Source organism: Xiphophorus couchianus, chromosome 12 (genome assembly GCF_001444195.1).
Source record: "Xiphophorus couchianus chromosome 12, X_couchianus-1.0, whole genome shotgun sequence".
NCBI classification, from domain to species: domain Eukaryota; kingdom Metazoa; phylum Chordata; class Actinopteri; order Cyprinodontiformes; family Poeciliidae; genus Xiphophorus; species Xiphophorus couchianus.
Genome location: NC_040239.1, coordinates 18,601,616 through 18,627,487, shown reverse-complemented (window position 1 = coordinate 18,627,487; position 25,872 = coordinate 18,601,616). Strand labels below are relative to the sequence as shown.

Genomic DNA, 25,872 nt, shown 5'->3' with positions numbered 1-25,872 from the left:
CATGTTTTCTAGAAGTACATGTGAGCCGGATTCTATATGTCAGTAAAGCCTTTCCAGTCACTGAAGGAATGGGAGAGACGCTGACAGACAAACAGAAAGAGACACAGATCTACAGGGTAGAGAGAGGGAGAAAAAGAAAGAAGAGAGACAGAGAGAGAGAGAGAGAGTAAGAGAGAGAGAGAGGTGGGGTTAATTTAAAGTGGGCGGGGCTAAAACTGTCAATCAGCGGTGGTTGTTTGGCGAGCGGGCGGTCCTGCACAGCGGGACATCCAATGGGAGTCGACGCTGCTTGTGTCGCTATGGTGACGGGGCTGTGCCCAAGGAGGTTGTGATGGGTTGACAGGTGCGTGACAATCGGAGGCTCTCTGTAAGCATGTACGCCAAAGGCAAGAGCAGCAACGTGCCGTCCGACAGCCAAGCCAGAGAAAAGTAAGTTTTATTTATGGGGGAGGAAACAGCGGCTGTGAGGGAAGTTCATGAGCGGCCGGGGGGCAGTCACACACTGAGCTGCGGCAGGGGAGGGCGCAAGGAGACTCACTCAGTTGCACGGAGCTCTGTGCCCAGCGCTCTGCAAGCCCTGGAAAGTTCACTGCTTCCTTTATTTAAGAAAATATAGACATTTTGTCAGGAGGTCAAGACGGTGGTAGGGATGGAAGGTTAGAAAGCCGTCTTTAGTTTAAGCTACAGGGTTTTTAAAATTTATTTATTCTAAGACGTTTTTAATTGAAATCCAGCAGCGTCCTTCTTTGTGACGCCTTTGCTTTCCTCCGCATGTTGTAATCCAACATGTATTGGTAATATTTCTATTTGGTGTATTTTTTGCATTGCGACACTGGTATGGATTTGATGGTAGCTGCATAAATAGTTTATTTGTAAGCATGCGGAGCGAAACTCTGCTCGCTCACAGTCGACTGGAGCAAAGAGAAAGTCGGAGCGTTTGGCTCCCAGAAGCCGCTGTGTGGCTCTTTGGGGGTCGCTTCGCTAAGACAACGCCGGTCAGTTCACCTGCAGCGATGGGTGAAGTGTGTGGCAGCAGACCGAGATGTTGTTCTGTTCGGCTGTCCTGAAAATATCTGAAATGGTGTTTGTGTTTATTATGTATGAGCTGCGCTTAATTATCTTCAAATTGAGTTTGACCCAGGATGCCCATCAGACAGGAGCTTTTATTGTAGCTTCAGTAAAAAGGGGAACTTGACAATTTAAACATCTGTTCATGAGAATGATAAACGTAAACTTGGAATGTTTTTTTATTTTTTATTTTTTTTTACTTCTTTGCATATGTTGTAAATTACCCAATTAACATCGTGACTAATTTTAGAAGATTGTTCAGTAAGTTTTTTTTTTTGTTTTTACTTAGCTTTATAAGTGAGTTATTCATATAAGTATTTATTCTTTATGTCTTTTTTTGTTTTGTGTAGCATTTAAACTTTTTAATAGCTATCACAACATCGCAGCTCTGCTCTCTACCAGATTTTACAGCATCATAAAATCACTGGGTTTAGTATACCAACCTGAAGCTTTTAGTGCCCCCTTTCCTCAGTTCACCTTTTGGAAAACTTTATGTAAGTGCCCCTGTATTCAGCTATTTGTATTGTAGTTCTTAAAGTTGCTCATATAAAAGAATGTTTATTGTTATTATGCATACTTAACCTACAGTGATGTATTATGTCTGATTCTGTGAACTAGAGGCTAAACATTTTAGTGTATCACCATTGTAAGGCTGTGGGTTTTAATTCTTTAGTGCCCTTTATTTCTGCACCGATATAAACATTTTAGATTTAGCCAATTTTCTAGTACATCTATATATATATATGTGCATTTTTTAATTATCCTGTTGAACTTTTTTTTGTTCAAGTCTGTGGGTGTCTAAACTTTTTGTCACTTGTGGCAAAACTTTGAGTCAAATGTACTCAAGGACCAAAAAAATAAAAACAAACCTAAAAAAAGAAAAGAAAAAATCAAGTAAATAAAGTTGTCCTTTTTGCAGGAAAGGGATGTTATTTATTGTAGATCCAAAAAGTGAAAAAAAAAAAAAATTGTATTAATAGAAAGGCATCTCGGATCACTTTCTTTCAAAATGTTAGCTATGTTTAGCCAAGTTTAATAAATCAGATAAAAGCTTGGTGCAGCAAGGTCAGCTTTTCAGTAAAAGTCACTGGATAAACATGGTACTACTTATTATAAAAACCTGGTTATTAAAGAAATTATATTTGTGTCGTACTTAACATTTTCTATTTTAAGAAAACTATGTCTGTCATAATTTTACTATTATTACAAATAAAAGGTCTCCATCTGCATCGAGCGCCTGTCCTGGATGGGTCAATTCTGTATCACTCTTGAATTGTAGTTTGAGATCGCTGCACAAATTCAGTCAAAGCACCACAAATGGCCCAAAGGTTCCACTTTGGACACCCTTGGTTTAAGTTGTAGAGAAACAAATATGTTCGTATTGAAGTCTGTAGAAACGTTAGGGTTTATTAGCCTGCTAAATAACAGCCCATGGTTCTAGGCTTATTTTGTACAAAGTGTTTGGACCTTGGGCTATTGCTTGCTGGATGTGTGAACTGTGTTAAAGTTTTAAATGATTGGATTTGATTTTATGCAGTTGTCATCGTTTGGCAGTGATATATGTAATGCATCCGCTTAAGACAGCTCACCAGAAACTGCACATGCTCTAAAGTGTAAACAACCTCGTGGGGAGTTGGACCATATCTAAAATGTCTTATACATTCCTCTTGCCCTGATTTTAATTGCTTGGTATTTGGAAATGTGGCCAACGCAGACTGAATGAGCTCATTCACTTCCTCCTCCATAATTTCCAAACTACAACCAGAGGCGGACTGCAATTCAAACAGAGCACAGAAAATTAACACCAATCGTTCACAACTTTTCCTTCTGTTCAATGATTGGCCTGGTAGAAATCCTAACAAGTACAATGGTAGAAATCCTAGACGGAGCACTGAAGGGGGATGAGAATTGAACAAAACTAAATATAGGCAATCGCCAGGATTGGGTTTGTTTGTGTTTGCCTGAAATACAATTTTTGTAGTTGTTTTACACCACTTAAAAACTTGAAAAATCCACTTGGTGATTTACAACTAAAGGAAGGATAGAGTAAACCTGGCAACATAAGAGAGTTTGTTGATTAAAGATTAAGGCAGTAAATTAACCTTTCTGACAGGGTGGATGGTGTGTGAGACCAGTAATTGAAGAGAATTTGACCAGACTGATTATCATTGATGTTGTGCCAGTTTACCCTTAACATGAACTTGTTATAAGTTCACACATAATTCACAGTCACACGGACTAGTTCTCATTCATTCATCAAATTCTTTTTAGGTAAAAATAATGAGCAGTTCTTGAGCAGTTATTTCTAACTGAACTTGCCTGTATGATTGTCAGCGACAAAAGTCAGTAGTGACAGAATGGCCTTAGATGTGACTTTATTTCTCTGCTCATTTCTGGTGTACCTGCAAACCCATGCAGCTTGACGTACTTCTTCCCCGCAGAAGGCTCTTACACAGTGTTGCAAAACCAAGGAACAGAAAAGCAGCCCAGCATAATACTATAACTTTGGTGGTTCAGGCATGAGCCTTCAGTTCATATAGTTAACTTTAAGGTGAAGTGAAGTTCCCACACCTATAATAGGTGACCAAACCATGGTCACATACAACACAGAAATTTTGCAGCTGATTCCTACTTTGCAGTTTACATCTTTTGTTTGATTATAGCCTGGTTCAAGTTTAACACGGAAAAAAAGACACCCCAGTTAATTTTGTGGTCCACTTATGAAAACACTCATTTTATATGAACATCATGTTTTTTGCTTTATGTAAGAAACATGGGATTAAATTATTTTTGCAAATTCTATTTGAAATCATTTCTTTCTCCTGAGGAAAGGCTTTAATAATCCAAGCTTGCTTGAGGTGAAATATTGATGGTAATCAGACAGTTTCTCAGTGAGTTTTGACTACCATTAGTATGATGACTTAAAATAGACAAGGGTGTTTTAAATGTTTATTTTTAGAATATCAAAAATCACCCTTTTGGCTCCCTTGAATTTGAACAGATATCCATTTTATTGTTATTATGAAGTTCTATGATTCACCTTTTTCTTTATTTTGGGTGATGCTTTAATTATGAGGCTAAGTGTTCAACCCTCCTGAACTGAGGACTGAACTTGGATTGTGAGGAAGTCAATCACTTGCTAGACTGTCATTTTTAAACATACATATATACTATATGTGTGTGTTAAAAATGCTTCTGTGTCTCCTGTTTAGGTAAAATCCAAGGTGAAGTCTGTAAAAGGCTACATTAATGCACGATTAATGACTGTTGGCCATTTGTTGTGTGTTCTGAATCCAGTAGGTAAACAGATGAGTATTCATCTCAGACCTTTAGCCAAGTTCTTTACTCTAGATCGATATAAAAAGGACTGAACAGTGGGTTCTGCTCTGCCACTGGCTTATTGCGTGTTCTGACTGAGGCAGTGATGGAAAGCTTGCTGCAGGCCAGAAAGACACTTCCCGTGAACACTGCATCTCTGCTGGAAGGAAATGATACTTATTCTGTAGAAGTTGCTTAGAGACACATCCGTACAGCGATGCCTTCATATCATGGGGTTTGTGACAAATAACATCTGTATGTGTTTATAAAGAAAACAGTGTGACTGATATTGATGACAACTCATATTTTATCAGCAATATCAAGCAATAGGTAAAACGCATAAACGTTTTTTTGTACATGAACACTGTTCATTCTTTCGTGATATGCCGAAATCGTCTCTTAGTTTCTTGTGTGGCCATACTGCCAAAACCTCTAAAGTGGAAGAATCTGTTGTAGTAGTCCTGCACTCCACAGATCAGACCTTTATTGAGGAGCAGTAAGAAAAAAGTATATGTTGGGAAAAAAAATTCCAACATATTTGGTTTATGGACGTCTCTGGCCAAATGAAAGCATTTTTTAGTTCCATGCAAGACACAAGTGGTCTAAAACTAACACTGCATATCACCATGAACACCCCCACAGTGAAATGTGGTGGTGGCAGCATTATGTTGTGGGAGTGGTTTTGTTTAGAAGATGCAGAGAAAGACGTCAGAGTTGATGGGAAGATGAAGAGAACTAAAGGAAGGGAAGGACTGAGACTGGGTTTTACCTTGTAGCAGGACAAGCAAGCTTTATAACCTGAGTATGATAGAATAGTTTAGATAAAAACATGAGTATGTTAAGTTTCTTGCACTGTCCTCAAAAACGTTTTAACTTCTGTTTCTCCATATTTATTTTGGTTTTGAATATTTTCTTTGTTTGATTTTTAAAAATTAGGAAAATTTGACCACATGAAAATCAATGTACTTATAATGCTGTTCAGCAATCATATTCCATTCTACCCACTTTGAGTGAGCATATTATAACAAACTTATGGAATAATTAAAAGTGTATAACCCTAATATATCAAAAGTATATAAACTTCTTATATGTATTTGCCTACATATATATTCATTGATACCATCTTAAATTTCACAATAAGAGAGAGGAAAAAAAACTGCAAATAATGTATACATTTCCCAGTTAATAATTCAAATAATGTTGCTGCAGGTCAGCTCATTATCTGTGTTTACATTTCACCGTACAAGTCACGGTCGATCGGCTGTTAGTGCAAAAGCCACAAAGGAGAAGAAAGGAATGGGCAGCAAGGAGACATTAGATGAAAAGGGGGGAAAATCAAGCGAGGCAAAGTTTTGTTGTCTGTTAACAAGCAGACTTGTTTATCTGTGGTCTGTATCAGAGAAGCAGAGCAGGCCCGCCACTGCTGAGTCCTCAGTTGCTTCTCATTTCTGCGGCGCAGCAGGGGATCGGAGAGCGGGAGAGACGGAGAGTATGCAACAGATTGAGGAAAACGAAGGAGGAGGAAACAGAGCGGGACTGAGGGAATTTGCTGGATCATTAGTTTACAGTGTTGTCGTATTGACCTTAGAATGGACCCCTGTAGACAAGGGGCTCTGGCATCTAGCCCATGTAGATGTAGAGCTCTGAAAGCAGCTGGCCTTTATGGATTTCTCTACAATGTGTTGGTGGTGTGTGAGATATGTATGTATGTATGTTTGGTTACATGTACATACATGCAGACAGACAGACAGACATGTATGTATGTATATTTGCCACTGTGTCAATCATATCTTTTTAGATCCTCAAAATAAGCAAACTTTGCCTCGCCATTTGTATATCAGTACTTTCTACTGTAGTTTCATTCCCAAAATGCAGGCAACAATATCTCCTCTATCCTGTGTAAAGTAAATAAAAAACACCCTTAATGTTTCATGAAACCTTGATATCCAACTTTAACCAGCCTGCATGTGTTTGTGTCAGCATATCACAGAGTATATGGCAGTCTTCACACCTGTGTGTCCAAAGAATACCTTCCATAGCGTTCAGATGGCACTCCCACCCCCCTCCTCTGTCTGTACCTGTGTTATGGTCTGCATTTGATTTTGATTGGAAGTGACAGTACACAACCACTGACTGTGTACTGCAGTTGTTCAATGAGTGTAGGTTTCAGTCACTGGCTGTCAGAGGACACATTCCACATAGCTCTGGGTTTGTGGTCCTGACTGAGCAGCATTGCAGCACATAGTGCACATTCCTCTTTTCCTCCTTTCTCTGTGTTTGCGAAACAAAAAGCAAACTTTGCCTGGGAGGCACAAGAATACTTGGAGGGTCTTTATTTCTGAACTTTTATTAGAGCACGTCTTGTACCATGTAATCCCCCCACCCTCCCAAATTTAACTCTTCACTTTGATTTTTCTAAGTCGGTATGTGAAATGGCTAACTTGTAGTTTTAATACTATTACGATATATGTCGTTTTGCTAAGTTTCTAGTTCATCTGCCGTCCGTCAATCTGGTGAAGATAATGGATTGTTGGTTTAGGTAAGGATTATCATTCTACACACACATCTACTTCTCAACTGAAACACCTCAGGATCTTTCTAGTAGGCTGCCAATGCAGTACTTGACAGACTGAGGCAGAGCAGTGCATGCTGGGAGCGTTTATCTGACAGAAGCAATTCAGGCTGCCACTCTGGCTTTCTCTGTGAGTCGCATTACAGGAGAACTACAATAAAAATAAATCTGCATACACAAATACACTGATATGCTGTTCATTGGCTCTGAAAACTATCACAGATGTGCTCATTAGAACAAACAGGATTGCAATTTGTAGCATAAATACAATATTGTACCCAGAGGATAAATATATTTCTAGAAAAACAATATGGAACTGTTTTGGGTTTTTTTCTATTTAGGATTTTCTTCTCCCCAATACTAACTTGACTTTAGGCGTTGTTGATACCGATAGTACTTAAAGTTAATAAAATCAAAGCTGTCTACATTATTACCCTGTATTTCATCAGTGTTACAGCCACTCACCAATGACCTTCATGATGCTACAGTCTCTGATCAGCGCCTGATCATTTGTCCCAACTGCAGCTGCTCCAGGTCAGCTTTAATTTGCTGCTCTAATTTGAGACAACTCAGCTAAAAAGAGTATTAAAATTTCTGGCTACACATCACCTAAAACAGACGCTGCTTTATCTTTAGTGCACAAAAATACATGCAACTTCACACGCACTTCAATCGACTTGTGTCTTGTCACTCTTCACCTGAAGTTATCACTTTAAGCATTGTGAAATTTTATGATTCAGGTAAAGCAGCGACTAACAACAATTACTTTTTAAAATGAAATTATTGAATGTTTTTGAGTAGATTATTTCTTTCAAATGCTTTATAAAATAGAATAGAATGTATTTTTAATAGGGATACATGGATCCAAAGCACAGAATATGTGATGTGCTGTGCAAAGCTGTTGATAATTTTCAACTCTTTTTCCATACAGACAATCATGATAAACAGCCATGCACACATCAAAGGAAAATTTAAAGAGACTAATTAAACTAATTGCAAAGTTTTTGGACTGTGGGAGGAAAGTGATTTAACTGGAGGGAACCCTCTCATGCACACGCAGAACATCTATTGCTAGACCAATCGTTAGTTGCAGCCCTACAAATAAGTTTGTTTTAAATATTTTGCACTAAGATTGCACATGAACCTTTTAATGTGCTGAAACCATACAAAAGTAAAATAAATGTGGTATGCTACGTCACATAATGTCTGCACAACAAAACAGACAGACACCACTTTAAACAGCCAGGTATAGACCCACATTCTTGTCTAAAAGATTGTTCAAACATAAATTCAGTGAAAAATGCATTAGAAATACAATAAGATCATTCAGCAGCTTAGTAAAATGTCTTTTCTGTCTGCTCAATATTGGCATCTGGCATTTATGGTGGTAATTTGTTCCATGTTAAACCATTAAACTCTGCAAGGAGCCGAAAACATCCATTTATCATCACTCCACTTAAATTACTCGCATACCGAAATGTTAAATAAAAAAAAAAACCGTTCTGTCAGCCATGTTTGTTATTAAAATAGAGTTTGGATAGAGTTGACCAATCACTGCTGTTGAACTTAACTGAAGTAATCAACATAAACACAAGCTGCATGCTGGGTTAGGGGGTCATTGAGGGTTATGCTTCACAGAGAGGTGAATGTTACTCCTGGAGAAAAGTTTAAGAAATAAAAAAATATTGATGTAATTAGATTAATGGGATTATTATAGTGGATGTCCTGGATTATGAAAACTAATTGCTGCATCCTGAGTCTATTGTTCCAGCTGCTCAACCTCACCATGAAAGCTGTCTGAACACAGTATGCAGAGCAGGCCACTTGACAGAGGCAGACAGGAAGCTGCAGAAGACAAGACAGATTGTCTTTCAAAGGAGGCACTTAGATTTTTAAGGAACACCACAGATTTGTTACATCAATAAAATAATAGGCACAGTCTTAAATACAATTTTGCAAGCTGTGCATTTGTATATAGGCCCAGATTGCTAAAAACTTGTGTGTTACACAGTTGCTTGGCTTACTGGAGATGCAGATGACAAAATCACAGAAAAAACATCAACAAGTACCGAGTCAAATTTTGTTTGAAATCTGGATACAAATCATTTAAAAAGGAAAACCGGTAACTTAGGACAGAAATCCTAATTGTTCTGTTGAGCATGCACTGTCTGAAGTTAGATTATGTGTATTTTTTTTAACTATTTTGGCATTTTTGTGTGTTGTTCCTATTTTTTATTGTACATATTTGCATTCTTGAATGTTTTTTTTTCTCTTTTGTGTCCATAGTTTTGTTGTACTCTGATGCACAGTGACAATAAAGTCTATTATATTTTGCTCAGTTGGGTTATATAAGTTTCTGCATCCCATAAAGATGAACTACCTGCTGGACTTTATTTTGAAAATAACATCCTCTCAGTTTTAGTCCAGATACAACAACACAAGTTTGTTGTGACTTTTAATGGATTCCATACTGTATGTGTAAATTTCTAATCTCGTCTGGGGCGTCTGTTCGTAGCACTTTACCCATATGTTTGGGCCCTCAAAAATCATCCTCTATCTGTCTGTCTGTCTGTCTGTCACGTTGCCTCTGTGTGATTGCAAACTACAACATCCAGCGATTATTACACAGTTAATAGCCTCTCCAGCTCTCTAGGGATGCTTGTGAACAGTGGCGAGAACACGGGGAACTGTCGCCACTCTGTTGCTGTCTTTCACTGGCTCTGATATTTTGTGAGAGGGTACAAAATTCAAACTACAACTGAAGAGCCTCAGATTATCATTTGTCTGGAATTACAAAAAAAACAAAAGAAAAGCCTTCATATTCTCCACTTTATAGCAATGACTGATAGAAAACAGCTTTCTTAATGTATAGAGGCTGTTAATAGTCTTCTTTTATCCTCGAGCATCCCTCTGTCTGCCTCTTATCCCCATTGTCAGAGATGTAACTTTCCACAGAAGTGCTATCAAAGCAGGGGCCCTTTTTTATTGAGCCAAACGGAGACAGGCTGGGATCGACGCAGGCAGGAAAATAGGATGGCAGGCAACACAGTGCCTTATTTAAAACGTTTGCAAAATGGGTTGTGGTCTTTAAGGTGAAATGATGTGACAGAAGTGCTCTGTTTCAATCTGGTAGCTCAGGATCCTGGTAATTTTTCATCACGACCCTTAAAAAAGAAAATAAAAGAAATAAAAGAGGTTTATGGATGAGTGAGTTTATCACACCACGTTACTCCCTGGGGACCCCATCCTTGTCCCTGAAAGCTCCTGTTTTAATTAGAAATGCAGTCACTTCCTTTTTCATCTCTGTCTTCTTCTTTGCTCTTTCTCTTACATTATCTTTGGTAGTGGTGAGTGTACCAAGTTTAGCAGTGGGATAAAGATACTGACATTTGGGGAGTAAAGAATTCAGAGCTGTGTGCCATGCATGAGGTCGAGGTTCTGCCGACCTTGACTGGAAACCACTATCTGGCTTTGTTCTTGTTAGTGCTTGCTCCTGTGGTTTAGTCAGGAAGTATTTTTGTTGCCCATGGTGATTCCAAACATGTTCAGCTTTGCCCTAAGACCACAGCGCAGTAAGAGATGCTCTCCCTCCCTGAGACTTCCTGTAACCTGAGAAGATTCTCCCAAAACAGAAAGCTGCTGGTGAACATGCAGGCTCAGTTAAACTGTTCTCTGTCGGGTGAGGTGAAAGAATTTCTTGGAGTTTTTTTAAGCTTCTGTTCAACAATAGTCATACACCCTTTTATCTATCTATAAATAGCAAACGAAAAGGATATATCGTTTTTAAATGTATCTTAATCTGATGCTCCTCCATGAAATACAGGGTGAGCAATTTTATTTACAGGTTGCATTTGTTAGTAAATACACAGGTATACTGCTAGACCATCAAAGTCCTTAGGAACACATGAAAAATACTACACTATGACCCTGTTGAAGTTCTCACCTAAATCTTCGGCACAGCTTGAAAGTCGATGTTCACAATCTTATCATCCCATCTGATTGAACTAGAACAATTCTATAAAGAAGAATGGGTAAAAATGTTAGTCTCTAAAAGACCTACACCTGTAATTTCAACAGAAATTGGTTGTACAAAATATTGATATTCACGGGGGCTGAATATAAATGCATACCACAATTTTTAGATTGTATGTAACCTTTTCCTCATGGCTAATTGTATTGGTTAATTTCAAAAATTTTTGATAAAATACATTGTTTGTGATTGTACTGCGGGAAAATACAAAAAAGTTCAAAGTACTTGACACGTAGCACTGCTTGCTGTTTTTCCAGAGTTCGTAATTTGTATGGCATCGCTCTCAGTGGTAGCGGCCACTACTCTATATTATACCAGTGTAACTTACATTGTAATTTTAAATACCTTAGCGTAACTGCACATCCTGCTGTGCACTCCCCCCACACCCCTTGCCAAGTACCCTGGAGGTTGATTGGAAGCTTCTCTGCTGCTATTTCTCTGTCATTGACATGCAAGACGCATCGCACAGATTCTGGCGCAAGGTTAAGCATGCGTGACGCCCAAGCTTAGGAACTGCTTCAGACAGTCTCTCTCTCTCTCTTTATACTTCTCTCCAATTTTCACCCCTAAAAACGCAGATTATTTTTCTTTGCCTTCACCGTACCTCAGTTCCTCAGTGTCTTGCACTTCTCCACATGTTTAACTCAAGCAAAGGACTAAATTCAGTGAATGCACTATCCTCCAACAACATAAAACATCTCAAATCCACAAACGCATTTTCTACCCAATGAATACAAAGTAGTTCACTTTTGGAGTATTTAAATTGCTGACTTTATGGCCTCTTTAAGTATTCTCTCTTTGTTGGATTCTTAATAAAAATATATTTTAAGTAATCTCAGCAGCGATGCATGCATGATCATTCTCCATTCTTTCCCAAATTGCTTCAGATGGCTTTAATCTATATAAGCTTTTTAGATCTATCTCCTCTATTCTTTAAAGAGTAGAGACATATTAAAGCCCAGCAGAAGTTACTGTCGTGTGCTTTTTACTCTCATCTATTTCTTTCTATGTTTTTGTAAATTTTCTTTTAATAATAGTTGATGGGCTGAACAATGGTGTATGGATCTGGAATTAGTGTGTGATTTCATCTCATCAAAGCAACAAAAATCAAAAAGTTTTAAAGTATTGTTTTAAAGCTGCTGAAATTTCCTTGAAAACGTGTTGTTACTGTTCAAATGTGTTTAAACGCGGCAGAAAGTGTTTGAGTGACCAGAGGATTACATAATTGCATGAGGCAAAGTAACAAAAATAACTCAATTGAATACAACTCTACAAATAAGATAATTTCTCAGGATGATGATAAATGATGTAATAGATTTTCATCTTTACTACTACTCATTAATAATTATTAAAACAAACCAAACACAAACTCATCTAAAGAGCAAAACAACCTCCAGTACTACAGTTCAAATTAAAGGGCAGATTTTTTAGCTGATTGAACATCTAATGTTTTAAAAGATCCCTCCTGGGAATAAATTTATTTCCAGTATTGCCTGGGATTGCCTAATTTTGATTGTAGTCTCATGTTTAATCTCAAAAGGGGAGAATAAATGGAGGAAAAATTAGAACTTCCTGTACCACAAAGAGAGAAAAAGTACTGAGCACTTTGCTTTAGTCTGAAATAATTAAAAAAATGCAGCGTAGCATATGATGCAAGCAAACTGCAGAAAAAATCTTTATGCACTGATTCTCAAAGGCTGATGAGGCCTTTCCACCTCTTATTTCATTCAATACTTTTGTCTTTGTGAACTTGAAGATGATTCTCTACTCAAACGCTTTTGCTTGAACGCTCATTGCCAATCATAGATATATGCAAAGTAATGCAAGGCATATGTTACATTAGGGAGCCAATTAGAAGAATATGTTTTACTAATCTTTTCTATTACATCCATGACTTAGAGGGACCAAAACAATCAACCATCTACATGCACAACACTGTCTCATCACTAACAACAAGCATTGTCATATAGTCTTCATATTTTGGAGATTCCTAGGAAATGCATGCAGGAGTAAGAAGTTATCTTGATGAAATCTGGAAGTCCGGTAAGGACATTTTACACACCTGTTTTTACAGGAAAATTATCCAATCTGAGTTGTTAGTACATGCTATGAAATATTGTAACGAGTTTGTTGGAAAGCAAGCACAGTTGGAGATTTTTGGTTGCATTTTGATCAGCTCAATGTGCCTCTAAAAGTAAATAACATAAATAAATGTTAAATAACATGGTAATTAACCTTTTATGATCAATAGGTGTTGCCATTTAAGTTCTGTCTGTAAACACGTGTCTAATTTTCTGGACTTTATGGCTGGATTGTGTTGGAGATTTACTATAATAGCTTGTAGAGAAAGTTGAACAAGAAAAAAAATGGGGAGGGGGGGAAATCATTGCCGTTCTTTCAACTGTGAAATTAAACAAACTCCCTATGAGAGGTGACTCAATCTAAACAAATCAAAGCCAATGAAATGGAACTCAAATTAAGAAAATGATGGATTTCCCTCCGCATTTATTTGATTCATCCACTTTACATGTTCTGCAAACAAATTACAGTTGTAGAAAAACATTGAATAAATGCCAGATTTTTATAGACAGGACAATATATATATAGATTTTTTTTAGCTCAGTCTGTTGGTAAACAACGAGCATACCCGTCATGCCCTCTCATCATCTCTCTGCCTCTCCCTCCCTTGGATAAGTAGGCATTTCCTGTTATCTCGGCTCTGGCCATTGTTGTCTGCTCTGTGAGACAGTGGAGTCTGTGCACCGCTGACTGAACTAAAGCTGTTTCACTTTGTCTGATTGGGTCTGCATCGGGCAGAAGGGGGAGATTCTTTGTTTTTAATGTATTGTCTGTTCAAGTTTTTAATTGCATCTGCTCTAATTTGTTGTCGTCAGTATGGAAGTCGTGGCGTACCTGTTTAATGTCGCCTGTATTTGAACTGCCACACAAACAAACTAATCAGTTTAAATTGAATTCCATCTAGACAACATTATGTATTGAAAATAATAACCCTTTTGCTGAAGGGAACCTTGCAATAAGAAATAATCAACTAGTGCGAAATGGAATAAAATTAAAGAAAAAAGGAAACATTTGAATTTTAACAAAGTATAATAAGTAGTTTAAATTTTTTAAGACACATTTTCTGGCTTCCAGCTACATCTTGTGTCAAGCTCTGCTTTAATACAAGGTGCCACTTTGTCTTTTGTCCTTTATGCATTGAGGGGTACCCTTAAAAGAGCTTACAACTCAAACTTTGCTGTGATAATATTTGCTTCTAAAGTAGTTCTCAAAGCATTTATTTTCACCTTGTCCTAGACTGTCCTGAGGGCAAAGGGATGAGGAGATAGTTGTGGGATTTCCAGTTAATGAAAGGTAAACACAAGGTCTGCTCTGAGGTGATCCAAGGAATGCTCTCCCTCTCTGTCAGGATATGAGCTTCGTGCTTTTGACTTGTACTTTTATGTGTGACTTTTCACCTTTGGTGAATCCTTTCACTGGAACCACTTTCAATATGTTTTTATCACAGTTTTAGCCGGTCAGCCTATGTTTGGATTCTTCCATTGTAAAGCTGTACTACAGTAGTATTACTGTTAAAGAATAAAAGTAAAAGTTAGGACATTCAAACCAATTGATTAAACAGACAAACTATTTCCTTTAAGTTTTGTCTTCAGTGAAACTGCATAAAAATATGTTATTAGCCAAATTAGCAACAAATCTTGTAAAAATACAAAGGAAGCAGCATTGTTATTGTGACCTGAGTTTATTTAGGACTGCTGTCCTGTGGATTAACTGAAGTCAAGTTATGTTTTTGTTGAGTGACATATTCACACATATTCCTGAAATGTAGTGTAAATTTTCATTTAAATCAGGATGATTTTTAATTCTTTACAGAATAAATCTTTAGGCAGTTTAAAAAAGCCTTTTATCCTTAATATGTGGAAATAGTGTGTGGTCACATGCTTCATGTTACTATATATGCTTTATTTGACTTTGAGAAACATAATAAAAACTGGATTTTTTTTTTGTTATCCTGTTTAGAAGAGTCTCTAGATTATATTCTTGCCACTTTAAGCTAGTAGTGATGCAAATTTAATAAAAAAATATTGAAATTGTTATATATCAAGTAAATTATTTTTTTGAAGATCTTTATTACTTAATGCAGTAAATAAATTGGAATTAAATTGAATTTAATTCAGAATTGGAATTAAACATATCACATTCATAAAGTCATAAACAATTAAATAAATTCCTTTTTGTTTTGTCTTACAAAGTACATCATGAAATATTTGCTAACTGGTGATGTGTCCTACAACACAAATTAACATTAAGCACATCTAACACTAACAAGATATGAATCAACCGTTAGAGCTTACCAGCCTCCTAACATTACTTATCAGAAATTAAACAAGTCTCTGAGCAAAAGTGTTAGTTAGTGGCTGTAGTCCAGCTGTAGTCTCTATAATTCAGACTGAACTGAAGGTGGGATACACCTGTGACTTTGGGGGTGTTCCCCTGGTGACCGCTCCTCTACTAGAACATCAAACTGTTGGAGCAACAGTCTGACGCAGAGAGGAGGGACATATGGAAGCTGTGTGTTTCCCTTCCCATGCCTGTCATGCGTCGCGCCTTTTATACTCTGTCTTAAAGTAGTAGTAAAAACTTCTGTCGGTGTGTAAAGTCTGGGTTCCCCCCTATCATGTTGTGTATATGTACGTATGTGCAACAGCTCTGTGTTAGTGATAACATATGATAGAGCAGAGTGACTAAAGATCTGCCAGCTTTAATCACTTTATGTAATGTTGAAGAGGAATAACGGGTGTGGCAAACATTTACACAGCAACAACAAAACAGAACATGAAAAAATAACATTTATTTGACTGCATGTGTCTCACCTCGAGCTGCTTTTTTATGCTGGATTACAACATGTTCTTTGTTAATTCTCAATGATGCAGTGAAAGGTTTACTGCTTCTCTCTACTTTCAGTACGAAAGCAGCAGCAGCTGAAGTCAGAGGAAAGTCAGCATTGAAGATAGAGGGAGTTTACTTGATATGAATAACATTCTGTTATTCATTCTGGTCTGTCTTCAGAATGAGCCATTAGAGGAATCCCAGGGGACACTATGCAAAGGTAATGGAGAATATAGATTTAACTTGTGACCATCAGCAAAAATTCCAATTAGAAAAGCATCAGTGGGGATAGCCAGTAAGATGGCTGCAAAGCAGTGCCAGGAGGTGATTAATGTCAAGCATGTTTTTTACATCCACAAAAAATAGATGTAAGAACTTTGTCTTTGTTTATTTTTTTATGTTGGATCCTTGTTCATAAAAGCTTTTTACATTACAAAACAAAGGTATGAAGACTATTTCATAAAAGAGAGGGGAAAGGTGTGCTGTTCTTTGACTTTTGTTGTAATTTTGAAAATCCAGCGTTACAGTCAATAGAAAGCTGTTTATTTTGCTTTCCTGGTTCTGCTCAGATGCTGCAGCATCAACCCTTCCCCTCCTTCCTCAGCTTATATCATCAATCATTTACACTCACCATCACTCTTTTACTTTACTTCTCACATAAGTCTTTCTCCTCCTCTCAGTCTCCTTATCCTTCATGTCTTTCTCATTCACTTCAGCCTCTGTATCTTTTCTTTGAATGGCGATTTTTTTTCCAACCTTTCTCTTTTTGTCAGATCCACAAGGACGTCTCAATAAATTAAAGTATCACTTAAAAGAACACCATTTTGATTCAAAAACACACAAACCGGTTCATTTAAGACATTTGTCTCCATTAATTTTGAATATTTTAGCTTACAAGTGAAATCCCAAAATATGTTTTATTAAAATGTAATCTGTTGCATGACCAAGGTATTACTGTGTGTACTTGACCAGTGATTTTACTTTACTTAAACACCCAAAGAGACTCTGTGGAGTTTTGTCAAGAGCAAGAGACACAATGAGTCAACAAAGCCATAGTTAAAGTCACCCAGCCTTTCTTAACATCTCATCTCCAATAAATAATAATCATAAAAATGAATAGAAACCGTTGAATTTATTACCGTATTTGTACTGAATTTATGTAATGTGCCTTTTTAACAGAATTATTGAAATAATATTAAAAAAAACTTTTCAATAATATTCCAATGAATTCAGACATATTGTTGGGTCTCCATTCCTGAGCTGTTCAAATTAATCTGTCCTGTAGTTTTTTTCTAATTGTGCATATAGATCTCATCATTTCAGATCCTCCCAGTCGGCTTTATTAGTTTAAGAAGGGCTGACATTATTTTTTGCAAAAGATGATGGAGTTGTTTGAAGGAAGCTATTAAAGCGCATCACCTACACATACAAATGCTTAACCCTTCTCTACATTCAGTAAAGCTAAAGTTTTGACTTTTAAAAAAAAAAAAACTTTGCTGTTTCGTCTACTTTAACCCAATAATTTATACGAAGTGATTCACCTTTGATGGGGTTAGAGCAGGTAAGGTGTGTGCATGAAACGTCTTGTCTTGAATCTGCACTTCGGTGTAAAGGCTCCATAATCCCCATGGTTGTTTCTGCTCCTGTTCGTTTCCTCCGTTGTTTTCCTGAACCCTGCGTACATACAATGAATTATTCAGCAACGTAATGGGTCTATATTTGTCGTTGTTTATCTTGCCACCACCATCATTGCTGCCCCGCCAGTGTCTCTTCCAGCTTTTACATGTCTGTTTTTCTGTCTGTTTGGCAAGTAGGGGCCTCTTCACCCACAGAGGATGCTCCACATTAATGAATGAAGTGAAGTCATTTAGCAGGACTCTTAATGGCACATAAAACCCTGCTGCTGGGTTTGATTAATCAGGGAGAGTGTTTGGCTCTCTGTCTCTCTCTCTTACACACACACACGCGCACAGGGCTGTCCTGTGCAGGATCAGCAACTCACTTGCTGTACTCTCTTTATTTTAGCGCTGGGGTCCCCGCTCTGTTCTCACCAAAGCTGTCAGGGGCCCTAGTTGCTAACGCTTCTGGAGATTGAGTCCAAGAGTCTCAGTCTGCGTCTGAAAGTTAAGTTCTTTAAAAAAGAACCTGATATTTTTCAGTGATTGGCAAAAATGTATCGGAATCAGTTGTTTAAGATGCGCAGCAGTGAGGCTGCATTTTATTGGCAGTTTTGGATTGATACAGCTCATGCATATATTTAACTTGTTTATCTTTGCCCCAGTTTGGTAAAAGTTTGCTGCCTTTGTACTTGCAGTTACAGCTGTCACTGTCTGTATTGCATCAGTCAAATATGCTGCAAACTTATGTAACATAGCAATGAAAGATCCTGGCATTTCCCAACTGGAGTACTGCAGACCCAAAGCCTTATCTAATTTAAAGTTAGAAAGATGGACTTGCAAATGTATTGTGATTAATATCAATCTGGAAGTGTTATTTTTATTAGGTTCTTAAACTTATTTTAGTAACTTCCCCCTCAGTTGAACTACACAATCTATTGCATTGCTTCTGCAACTGTAAAAGATTGCTTAGATGCAATATTTTATAGGCCATAATGTTTCAGGTGCTTTGCATTAAAACTCTGCTCACCAATAATTTATTAGGTGACATTCACCATAATTAATGCCCTGGACTTGTATAAATGTTGCTAATCTAGATCCTAAACCTCTGGGAGAGTTGTGAAGATACGTACATCCATGATGAAAAGATTAGATGTGTTTTAATTGCAATCAGCATCGTCAACAATATTGCAATGGCAGCGTTAGGATGAATTTGATGTATTTTCTTGATCCAAGGGGTAAATGTGTATGTCATACCCTTGAATAGTTTCAGATTAAGCAAGTATTAATGTATTTATATATTTTTGTTTGTTACAGTTAATGTTATTGTTATTTTGTATTACTTTGATCCTGAAATTCTTGTACCAGTTTGAGAATCATTGCTGTAGGGGATTTTAGCAATTCTGTTTGAACTTTCTCTATGATTTGTTGTGTTGGTTTGGTTGTTCACTGAAAACAAAGTGCTTCAAAAACATTGATGCAGATGCTCTACAATGTAATTCTATAGACATTATTCTTTATTATTCTTGTCGTGAAAGGATAAAATAAAATAAAAAACAGTAATGTCAGATGAATATGCAAGAGATAATCGCATTATTTAACTTCCTCACCGAATTTAGGTTATTTTGCAATTATAATCACCTCTTCCAGAAATCCATGGCATTTGTTTAGAAAAATATGAGCAAGTTTGTCCCATATAGATAGATTAACCTTGCTATATTGATCATTTTCAGTACTTCATTTGTGCACGTGACAAGCAATTTTTTTTCTTCCTATTTGAAAACAGTAGAAAAGCTGCCTGGTTCAGTCTGAGTATTCACAGCACGGCGCTTTGTGTTAATTTACCGAAGGAAGTCACAGCAGGGATGCTGGGCTAACCGAGAATCGGCTCAGTGAGAAAATTCGACATTAGAATATGAAAGTTTATAGAGTCAAAGAGTACTCCTCTAGGGATTCACCCAATATCACTCAGAACCTTCAACCCATCTTATTTTTCCTTCTCTCTCTAATCCCAGCTCCTCTGTCTCACATCCTTTTATCTTAGTCTCTACCACTCTTCATTCTGTCAAATATCTTGCTAATTTGACTCCATATTGGACGTAAAGAGAGTTGTGTAGTTCAATCTCTGGCTATTTCGTGCTCCTACTTTTTTATATTCAGTAGTCTATGATTATAACTCACTTGGTATATCTTACCCAAATTTAAAAAACTGGATGTATTTTTGGGGACTTTAAGGTAACAGGAGTGTTAACATGTGTTTGACCTCTTTGTAGAGACACCATACTGGTGGTCTGTGGCTCCAGTCGTTGTCATGTTCGTTCTGTTCTGTGGTCCCATGCAGGGTTGGGTTTTTAAGGATGATGGGTCCCTGGGCTGGAGCCAATTTTGGTGCCCTATCCACTAAAGAAAAAAATTACCATCAAGCTTACTTAGGCTAGAATTAAACTAATAATTATTTAGAAAATTATTAATTGGATATGGAAAAATAACACAAATATGGCACTTGGTAAATAGCAAAGTCCCTAACCATGTTAAGTAGTATAAAAATAAGCAATGAAAATAATTGTTTTTATGCTTCTTCATAGATTCATTTTAAAAGATGTGTTTTTACCAAATAAATCTGTTCACAAATTAGTTCAGTAAGCTATATTTACCTAAGAATGACAAATATACTCTGCCATTCTTAGGCAAAGTACACTTTAGCACTTTCCGTATTAGTTACTCATAGATCCCTGCATCTATGAATTTTAAGTCGCTAAACAGATTTGTTGTCTTGTCAAGTTATGCAGACAAAACAGAGTAGCAAATCTTGCACATTATCAAGCATCTGTGGCTACAAACCGAGTGTTTGAATAATACACAGAAATAAACACACTTTCTTCTTTTGGTAGCTAAATGCTGCTACTACAGATGGCCTTTCATTCCTCTGCCATTTTGGTTATTGTTCTTTGGCCCTCACGTTTTGCTATGAAAAAGCTATGAAAAGCTGTATTTTGTACCGACTATGCCTCAGTTCTTAGCTGTTCACTGTGAAGCTGTTGTTGCTCCCCTGTCCTCTTTCTGCCATGTATACGTTTGCTGACTATTCAAAAAACGACTGCACTAAGCATGTGAGTTCAGCTAGATCAGATGGGAGACATTGCAAAATAAGATACTTACTACAAGGAACATGCTGAAATAATATTAAAAATAATAGTTTTTTGAAGATTAGGTTGTTTTTGTGATTGCTTGGAGCAAAAAGTTAAATTGAACAATGAATTTGATTAATTGCATGACGGTAGCGTTAAGAGACCAGCATGACGTTTAGCTTCTATAAGCCTGAGGCCATGGCTCTCCACCAGGAAATGGTGGACGGCTTCCTACAAGTTGGGGGTCAGTTTTCTGCTCAAGTGGAGGAGTTTTAGTGTTTTGGTGTCTTGAACAGAACTGATGAAGGATGCAGGGAGGGATGGTGAACGGATTGGGACAAGGACTTATTTCCTCTTACTACTGGCAAAAAGACTAAACTTCAAATGACTTACTATGACTTTTTCAGCGTGGTTACAGATGTGTGATTCAACATTAATGTTTGATAGGATTTTAGCCTGCTTAGAAAGATTTTTGTTTTTATGCTGCATTTGTTCCAAAAATGTATCCCGACTTTTTTTGTTTTTCTTCTTGCTTACACTAAGCATTTAATTACATTTTCTTATGTCAGCATAGTGGCAGGTCCTGTAAATATGTCACTTAACATGTCGATTCAGATAAGCGCTTTTCCATTTCATCTCTAACAAGGGTGAAATAATCCGGGCCTGATCTATAATAGGCGAATCCAATCACTGAAGCAAATGCCCGTTGTGATTTGAAGTGCTGCCAGACTTTGATCGCCTCAGCGGTAAATTGATTAGCAGTGATCTACTGGTCTCCTTAAATGCTGATCCTGGGAAAAGAAGTTCATGTATTTGCTTTAAGCTGACGCTGTGGTTGAGCTTCAAAATCTCTTTGCACAACCTTTCAGTAAAAGCAAAAGCGGCCCACTGGCTTCAAAACAACCCAGCACAGAAGCCAGTTGGTGTTTTTGCAAGCTGCATGCTTTAAACTAAGATCAACTCCGACTGTTTTAGCTCGCTGCAGCTGTCTGGTCAGATTTACAGCTAAGGGCCGGGTAAAGGATGTTCTTTAAAAACCTGACTACTGGAATTTGAGAGAAAATAAGTCAGTTACAAACTGCATGGATGACCGGGTAATAATGAAAACGTTGACGTGCTTCCACAAGATCTGGGTAGCATATAAAGTCCTATAGAGCTTGTACAGATTACAGACAAGCATTCTTCAGTTTAACCCTGTTGCTTGCTAAGAAAATTGAAGTTGATCATTTGCTTAATGTACTAGAATAATTGTTTTCCTTTTAATGTGTCCCCATTTTGCAGCTTATTAACATTCAACGTCTCTCCCTTCTCTTGTGCTTAAACCTTATCTCTGCTCACTGCTTTGTCAGTCCAGCTCCATGTACTTATTTTTTCCTGTTAGCATGGAGGGTTGACCTTAACAAGGGGCAGATCAACAAGGACCAAAGGGTGTTGTATTGTTTTCAAAGCATATTACTGTAATATTAAAAGCTTTAAGTAAAGTTTAGAACTTACAGGATGCTAGCAAAATATACTGTTTTGTTACTTTCTGTTCATCAGTCCTGTATCAGCTCCTCCTATTGTTGGCTTGTGATAAATTAAAAAAGAGAGACTAAAGGAAGAAATTGTTTGACCCCACTATTGAAATCTCTGATTCTGACAATATTATAACACGTTAGGCAATTTTGTTTATAGAATCCTAAAATAATTCTAGAAAAAATAGTTTGGAGAATTAAAGTATGCCTTCAAATAATTTAGGAAATCTCACATAATGTTCAATTTAGAATATTTTTAGCTAAGTAGATTCACCTGGCTGCAGTTTAAGGCCATACATCAGACAGACTTCTTCCTTATTTTGAAATCGTGAGAAAATAGAAAGATATCAGCCACAATATCAGGAAGAATTTCCAAATTTCCTTTCGTCTGTTGAAACAGTGAGTATAAACACCATGTAATGTCCAGATGTCGTTCAGGAAGGAGATGGGTTCTGTGTCTCAGAGATGATGAATATGTTTTGGACTCAGTGTGAAGCGCCTGACGCCAGCCAGTGAGATGCTGGGTGTTTTAACATGGCTGAGCTCTAAAGTTAAACTCTTTAGTCTTTAAGCTGAAACTGAACCCTGGAAAATCACACATTATTTATTCTTCTTTCTCCCACTTCTATCATGATTATTAAGCTATGTAAATAAACTCACAAAGAGTGCCAAAATAACCACAAGCATGTGGGTCATGTGAATCTGAGATCCATCAAAACTTCAGCCCATCTTTTCTATTTCTCTTTTTGACCTTTGTCTTTAAGCTTGCATTAATCTTTTATTTCTGCTTCACTAGTGTTCTGATTTATTTTACAGTGTCAGAATGATCCATACCTCTGGCCTCACCTGTTTTGACTTCCTTCACATCCATCTCCTCTCGCCCATCATAATTGCAAAGGTCACATCCTAGAGACTCTGTGAAATCAATTACAGGTTAAACCTCTTAGTCTGCCTCCAAGGCAGCAGAGATGTGTTTTTATGTTTAAATACATTTCACTGCATCCCTCCTAGGGACGTGCTTTTGTTTCCTAATATTTCCTATTGAGGCACTGAATTCATTTATGCAGCCTGTCAGCATCCTCATCATTGATGACAAAGTATCCACTGCAGATATGTGACCTCTATCAGTGATGTTAAATTGCTCTACACTGACGCTGCTGTTGTCGGCACTGCGGTTCACAGGAGGGGGAACAGATTTTGATGGGTTGACAGGAAAACGATGTGCAGGGCAGAGAGACAGAAAACGTTTGTTCCTTGAACATTGAGCTGTACAGTGCCTTGGAAAAAAAAAAAAAGAGCACATCTTTTATTCATGCTCGGTTGACAAGGTGTCAAGAGTTTTGTCAATCCTCTCATTTTTCCGTTAACCTTGTCCCTGTAAAATGTCCTGTCGCTGTTTCTTTGGTTAAACATCACTTTCAGGCCACAAGGGAAAGGAAATAAGAGAATGAAAGACAGAGGGAAAGTAAAAAAAGCAAAGATAGCTTCTGTTCTGTCTTCCTTTAAAAAAAAGAAGGCATACGAGTAAAGTAACTTGTGGAAAACGGCCAAAAACAAACTGAAGGAGAGAAGAGGAGAAAAGATGAAGAAAAATGGGATGGAGAGAGATGGACGAAGGTGGACTGTACCTGTGAGAGAAGCAGGATAATGTTCAGTCTGTCATCTGAGTTTATTTTTACCTCAAGGCAAGAGTCTGGATCAGGGTTGCCAAGCTGGTAGCACCTTTCAGTGGGGGCTCCTGAACAGATGTCGTCCCAGTGTGAACATCTCTCATGACTTTCAGTATTAACACCAACACACAAGGACAAACATAAAAAGTCCCAGGTCATAGCTTGTGCTGCTTTGTAAAGTCTAAAACGTGTTTTAACTGTTGAACATTTCCTTTTACATAACATCAAATTTTCTTACTTTATGTAGACAATAACAAAATTAGTGAGTCTAAATCTGAACTTTAAACACCAGTTGATATATTGCAAGTTTTCAAGTAAACTAATTGAATGTATAGAGGGTTGTAGCTGTGAAATAAAAGCACTTTGAAGAACACACACTTCCAAGTCTCTCCACTTGCGCCATACACACTTTATTAATGTACCAGCTATAACTTTATGTCCCTGCTTATTATAGATATGCCCTGAGAATGTGACTGGTGTAAATAACGCTCTAACCTCACCTTCTTTCTCTTCTGATGCTGTATCAGGCAGTTTGATCACAAACCAAGCCAGACTCCCACATATCTTTTGTGCATGTTGAAGGAGTCTGAAACACTGTACCACACATCTGAAATCTGATATTTAAAGCTATTTAACATATTCTTCCGTGAGACAAAATAAAAGGCGTGATGTCATTTATCTTATTTCTTGATTTAGAGTAAGCATTATTTTTGTTCCCTTTAATATTTTATTAATTCCAAGTGTCACATAGATTTTAACAGAACTGAGTAGGTGCTGTGGATCCTACTCAGTTTTTATGTACTGTTTATAGACTATTGGATCAACCTGTCCCACAGGCATTTAAATTGCTTTTAAGAAAGGACCAGCACAGATTCACTGGGAGGATCATTGATGTACAAATCAAGGGTATAATTAATACTCACTCTGTTCCAACCTGTGGGAGGAAGTCCATGTAGACAACGTAGATGAGGTCTTCACAGCATCATCACTGCCCCATTTATTTGATTTTTTTTCTTTAAATTTGTTGGTTTTAGATTAACCATTAGAGTCTTTGGGACCATATGCTGCATTCTGGGCTTGTTTTTATCGAAATGTTTGCTCACATTTAACTCTACAACACATTTTTAGGATTTTTATGTGATAGATCGAAATAAAGTGGTGCATAATTGTTTAGCTGGAGGAAAATTCTTCACTGTTCTATTTTTTTTAATGAAATAATGAATTGTTTGTCTTGTATATTTATTCAGCTCTGTAAGTTAACACTTTGTGAAACTACCTTTTGCTGCAATTACATCTATAACTAAGAACATTTGCACCCTGTGTTTGGCTACATTCATCTTCCCTTCAGCTCTGACCTTCTACCTCACAGTGTGGTCTGTACTGTATATAGCTGACAGTAAGCAGGGACTTCTTACACCTTTCTTTCAGCATAGCCGCCTTCTTTGCCTTTACAACTAAGAATTCTCCAATCAACAATTTCTCATACATGACCTGTCGATCTCTGGAACTCCTTCAGAGTTACCATAGGCCTCTTTCCAGCCTCTCTGATTATTGTTGTCCTTATCCTCCAGTCTGGATTGGCCGTCATATGTTGGTAGATTTGCAGTTCAGCTGTATTGTTACTGTTTTTGGAAGAGATATTTAACAGTGGCCCCTTAAGATGTTAAAAGCTTGGAAGAGTGTTTTATAGCCTGCTTTCTCCAAATCGTTCTTCTTGACCTGCCTACTGTGTTCCTTGGTCTTCATGAAGCTGTTTGTTCTCTGACAAACCGCTTAGCCCTTCACATAACGCCTCCATTTATACTGAGATGAAATTACACATAGACTGACTCTATATTCTAATTTGGGGACTATTACAGGCATTTAGTTTCATTTGGATTGTATTTAGTGAGCGAAGGGCTGTAATTGAACATGTTTCTTTCCACTTTGCAGTTATGGACTACTTTCTGGTAGTCTCTACCATAAAACCTCTATAATGTAAATTGAAGTTTATGGTTGTAATGTGACAAAATGTGCCCGTTCAAGTGGCATAAATAGTTTTATAAGTG

General features: G+C 37.4%; 1 protein-coding gene across 5 annotated transcripts in view; it reads left to right on the top strand.

Moving 5' to 3' along the window:
* The first annotated feature begins 208 nt into the window (after positions 1–208).
* The window catches only part of ssbp2a (single stranded DNA binding protein 2a), a 56,951-nt gene continuing 31,287 nt past the window's right edge, over positions 209–25,872 (top strand). Inside the window, exon 1 of one of the 5 annotated variants that reach the window (XM_028034689.1) lies at positions 209–429. In XM_028034689.1, the coding sequence (XP_027890490.1) occupies positions 374–429 (56 nt within the window). In that variant the 5' untranslated portion in view covers positions 209–373. Of the gene's footprint in view, positions 430–15,977; positions 16,117–25,872 lie in introns of those variants that run through there. The other 4 variants (XM_028034688.1, XM_028034686.1, XM_028034685.1 and 1 more) reach the window with 4 other exon arrangements.